The 5,000-nt window shown below is 42.1% G+C and overlaps 1 protein-coding gene across 1 annotated transcript in view; it reads left to right on the top strand.

Annotated features, from left to right (window-relative positions):
* Positions 1–916, top strand: part of foxb2 (forkhead box B2) — a 1,916-nt gene extending 1,000 nt beyond the window's left edge. The window contains exon 1 of the mRNA XM_060054102.1: positions 1–916. This exon is cut by the window's left edge and continues 1,000 nt beyond it. Within this exon, the coding sequence (XP_059910085.1) occupies positions 1–436 (436 nt within the window). The 3' untranslated portion in view covers positions 437–916.
* The last annotated feature ends 4,084 nt before the right edge of the window (positions 917–5,000 follow it).

Raw genomic sequence — 5,000 nt, 5'->3', positions numbered from 1 at the left:
GGGTTTTAAACACCCGTTCGCAATCGAGAACATAATAAACCGGGACTACAAGGGTGTGATGGCCAGCGGGCTGCCCCTCACCTCGGTCATGCACCACCTGGGCTACCCGGTCCCCCCGCAGCTCAGCAGTATGGTCAACTCCATGTGGCCCCACGTGGGGATGCTTCCCGAGTCCATGGGGAGCGTACCCGTGCACACGCCCACTGATTATGCGCCCTTCGGCATGTCGATGAAGGGCCTTTATCAGAACGCCAACGGACAGGCTTTGCCGGTTCCCGTGCCGATCAAACCGACCCCATCTCTCGGCCCTGGGACGGCACTGACGGGGCTGCAGTCCGGGTCCACACCCCTCTGCTCGGCGGCATCGATGCTGGAGAAAAGCGAGATGCTGGAGGGTAAAGGTGCCCCTCTTCATCCGGCCCTGCTTCTGTCCTAATCGAAGGAAATTATCGGGTAGTTAAAAAAAATACATAACAATGTAGCGCAACATTTCAAAAATATGTGCATGTATAGTTGGCTGTGGCTATACAACGGTTCGAAAAGGTTCATTAAGGTTTTAACTGTGCTGTGTTTCAACTTTTGGTTGTTCATTCATTGGATGGATGTCGAAATTAATGAGGGAATTTAACCCAAAATGTGAAGTGGCACTAAAATGTACAATCAGAGAAGCAAACGCTAATCCCAAAGAACGTTTCACTGAGCGGATCGTGCAGACATCGTTCCAAAACTGTTTCTAAATACTTTTTATTTATACAATGTTTCAACCTTTGTCCAGGCATATAGTCCCTCATATCTATGGTTGAGGCCAGTTGCACTTTTTGTGTTGCTTAACATTAGGCTGTGTGCGGTGCACCTCATTGTCATGCTTGTATATCACTATTTATCTGAAAATATTTATAAAGAAATTGAATCGAAATATATCTGGTTGTCGGAGTTTTTTTTCTGTTTTATTTTATCTACGCACATCTGCTTAGTGGTCTTGTTACTTTAGTCATGGAAATAAAAATAATATCTATAATTAAATTAGTTATTAGTAGTTTTTAATTGGATACAGAATTTGTGGTGAAATGCGTGGGCCACAACATTCATGTCTCATACTCCCATCCACACTGCGACGCAGGGGTTCTCGGCTTTATGCTGTACACATATAGTTATAATTTAAAATATGTTTCCGTTAATTAGACTGTAGCCTTTATTTATTTATTCATAAGCCTAGATTTATTTGTTCGGTATTAATTTAAATAAGAACACATTAGCAGTGAACGGACCAAACACTTGTTGGTCACATCTGCATGTGCGGCAAGTTAGATTTGCCATCAATTGCCAATATTAGGACGTTGATATTTACACCGGCCTGACCTGGGGAAATGGGTGTCAACAAAGAATTTAAAGTACCATGTGGATTTACATATTATATATTATATGAATTGAAAAACAAACACAGCAATTTACAATTGGTTGAAAACGTTGCCCAATCTGATAGGTGTGATTAAGTATTTATATTTGTGTGTGTGTGTGTGTGTGTGTGTGTGTGTGTGTGTGTGTGTGTGTGTGTGTGTGTGTGTGTGTGTGCGTGTGCGTGCGCGTGCGCGTGCGTGTGCGTGTGCGTGTGTGTGTGTGTGTTTGAGTGTCTGTGTGTGTGTGTGTGTGTGTGTGTTTGTGTGTGTGTGTGTGTGTGTGTGTGTGTGTGTGTGTGTGTGTGTGTGTGTGTGTGTGTGTGTGTGTGTGTGTGTGTGTGTTTGTTCTACATTGATGGACGCTTGCATCTGTACCGATTGTCAAAGCGCCCAACATCAAAACACCGTAGAGCCACCGTGTCGATATAGATGTGTCCGTGCTGTGTTCCTCAAAAGATGGATAGGAAAACCAGCCGATACTGTACATCTCCATAACTTCAAAAGGTAAGCATGTAGGATCAAGTTTTGCTCTTTTGTCTCCGTTCTCTTTTTAACAAAAAAGAAACAGCTTTGAAGATGAGGCTCTTCAATTCAGTAACACAAAGGGGCTTGTCCCGCCCTCTGGACATGACTTATATTCAGCCTCCGGTCAGCGCTGCTTAGCATCCGAAAGGCTCTGGCGGGGCCGCTGCAGTCACACCTGCAGCCTCTGAACACATCATTGAGATGCGCCGGTGGAGGAGAGGCGTGGGAGGGAAGACCTGAAGTCTTAGCCGGGTGTCGTTTCTAATGATGGGGGCCAGAAACACTTCCTCTTCTCTTTTGGGGGATTTTGTTTTTTCATGTTTGTGCAAAGTATATCCAATTTAATTATATTGAAACATGATTATATGTGTGTGTGTGTGTGTGTGTGTGTGTGTGTGTGTGTGTGTGTGTGTGTGTGTGTGTGTGTGTGTGTGTGTGTGTGTGTGTGTGTGTGTGTGTGTGTGTGTGTGCGAGTGTGTGCATGTGCATGTGTGAGATGTGTTACCCCTTGCACGTATTTTAATGTGTGTGAGTGTGTGCGTGCGTGTGTGTGTGCGTACGTGTGTGTGCGTATGCACGTACGTGTACGTATTTTAATGTATGCGCGCGCACGTGTGTGCGTGTGTCTTAATTCCTTGATCAGCAGGCTTCGATGTCGTTAATAGCTCTCCATGCATTAGCGTTTAATTAAATGCCGCTAATTAAGACAGAAGAAGAGGTGTATATAGCGCCATTACCCTGCTTGGTCTACGGTGATCCCCCTATCATCATTGTCATCATCATCATCATCTCTTGGAGCTCTCTTAGCGTATTTAAAGGATATGACCGGCGTGATTTCCTATTGTTTTTATGTTCCGTCTATGTTTTAATCCGTGTCATCTGTCAAGGAACACAGCTGTTTCATGAGAAAATATGAGAAGATAAATTATGTGACCAAATTATTGGTCAGGCTTTATTGAAACTGGACTCCTCTTTCAGTTTGTGGCGACCCAATATATAACAAAAATGGTAATTTAGGAGGTGATTATTAATGAACAAAAAGGTAATCTTAAATGCCATTGATTTAATATATTCTAGCAGGAACACTCACTCACTCACTCAATTGTGGGCTGGCATATAAATGTTCATGTGATCATAAGAAATCGTTTCCCAAAAAACGAATCAAACTGCCTGACGTTGATATCTGTTTGACTGTTTCTATATTACGTCCTTAAAATGAGTAATATGGGTCTCATCAATGAATAAAACATTTGGGTCAGAGGGGCAACGTTTTGTTGACCCTTTGCAGAGAAATGTTACGCTCTTGAATAGGCAATGATACATTAGTAGTAATTACCCACATTTCATTGGGGCCATGGTGGCAATTTATACATGCGTTTTTCCTAATGACCAAGAAGAGCAGGCCATCATAATGAGCAGCTTAATTCATTAATCTCCAGCGACACTAATACTGACTCTCATACGCAAAATCACAGACGCAGATAACACACACACACACACACACACACACACACACACACACACACACACACACACACACACACACACACACACACACACACACACACACACACACACACACACACACACACACACACACACACACACACACACAGACACACACACCAAAACAGACTCAACCAATCTAAAAAATATTATTTCCCCCATGCTTATTTAGCAGACTTTTTTTTATTTGCATGAACGCATAATTACATTCATATATTCCTTGTTCCATCACACGTTCAAAGACAATTTGTATTATCAGCAGCGATCCACGATTCTAAGAAGAACAAAAGTGTATGCACAAGACTAGATCATATCATGTAATCACTATGTAAATCATGAGATAAATGAAGATAATACCACTCTAAAGACAAGTGTCCTTCATCAACCAGATTCCTTTAAGCAGCCCCGTGGTACTGAGAGTTACAATGCATCAAATTGTTTCACAATTTGCAGAACTGGAGAACTGTAAGTGGACACATTAGAAAAACTGTCTTCATGGGAAATTAACTTTACGCTCCTTGCCGTCGCTGTTCCAACTGCTGTAATTTGAAGTTAACTCAGGAGAAAGACAAACGTGTGGGAAGGAGGAGAGAGACAATCAAACAATGAGAAAGAGGTAGAGAGAGATAGAGAGCGAGCGAGAGAGAGGGTGGGCGATATGGGGGGGGGCAGTGTTGAGTCCTCAGGTTGAAAGGTATACAAGGTCACTTGCTTACAGAATTAATGAAGTTGTAATATTCTTAAGAGGTTTCCTTTATGTTGGGATCAGATTTCAGTCAGAGGTCACATGACATATCTGAAAGTTGGATTCAGGCCACAGGACAATCTGGAACCCTGCACCTTGAATGAGAGAGAGCGAAAGAGAGAGGGAGAAAGAGAGAGAGAGAGAGAGAGAGAGAGAGAGAGAGAGAGAGAGAGAGAGAGAGAGAGAGAGAGAGAGAGAGAGAGAGAGAGAGAGAGAGAGAGAGGGAATGAAAGCAAGATATGGAAGCAAGAGTGGAAGCATGAAATAAAGTTTCAATGCATCAAGATTTAGAGATAAGAATGTAATTCCCACATTTTTATTTTATATTCATTTGATGAGTTTGTGCCTTTTGTGACCAAATCTATAGAGACTTGTGCGTTGAAGTAACTTAATGTAACTCCTTTCTAAAGCTTGACCTGTCATTGTGAATGTTTTATCTTGCATAATATGGCACAGTTTCATTATGGTTGCATATGTCAATATAGCAAGTGTGTAAGAGAGTCCCGGCAAAGGAGGCCAGCAGTGCATTAAGTTCAAACACAGAATGTTTGTGGTGATTCGTTTGAGCATCCCTATGATACGGCCTACAGTGGAAAATAATATGTTTTCTCATTTCTAGTTTTAGACAGATACACACCAAAATCCACATTGTTGAACATAATATTGTCCATGCATCATCTATAAAGACCTGGGTGTAGCTGTATGAAGTCTTAAAAATGCCTAATCTTTGGTAATGGCAATACATTTCCACTGATGGGTCAGGTAATTATATTTAGTATATAATGCCATTGGGCTGCAGGGCTGAAACATTTAAAACGGAATTCATG

This window comes from Gadus macrocephalus, chromosome 6, assembly GCF_031168955.1.
Source record: "Gadus macrocephalus chromosome 6, ASM3116895v1".
Taxonomy (NCBI): Eukaryota; Metazoa; Chordata; class Actinopteri; order Gadiformes; family Gadidae; genus Gadus; species Gadus macrocephalus.
The sequence above is the reverse complement of the archived record's forward strand: the minus strand, read 5'-3'. Positions and strand labels throughout refer to the sequence as shown.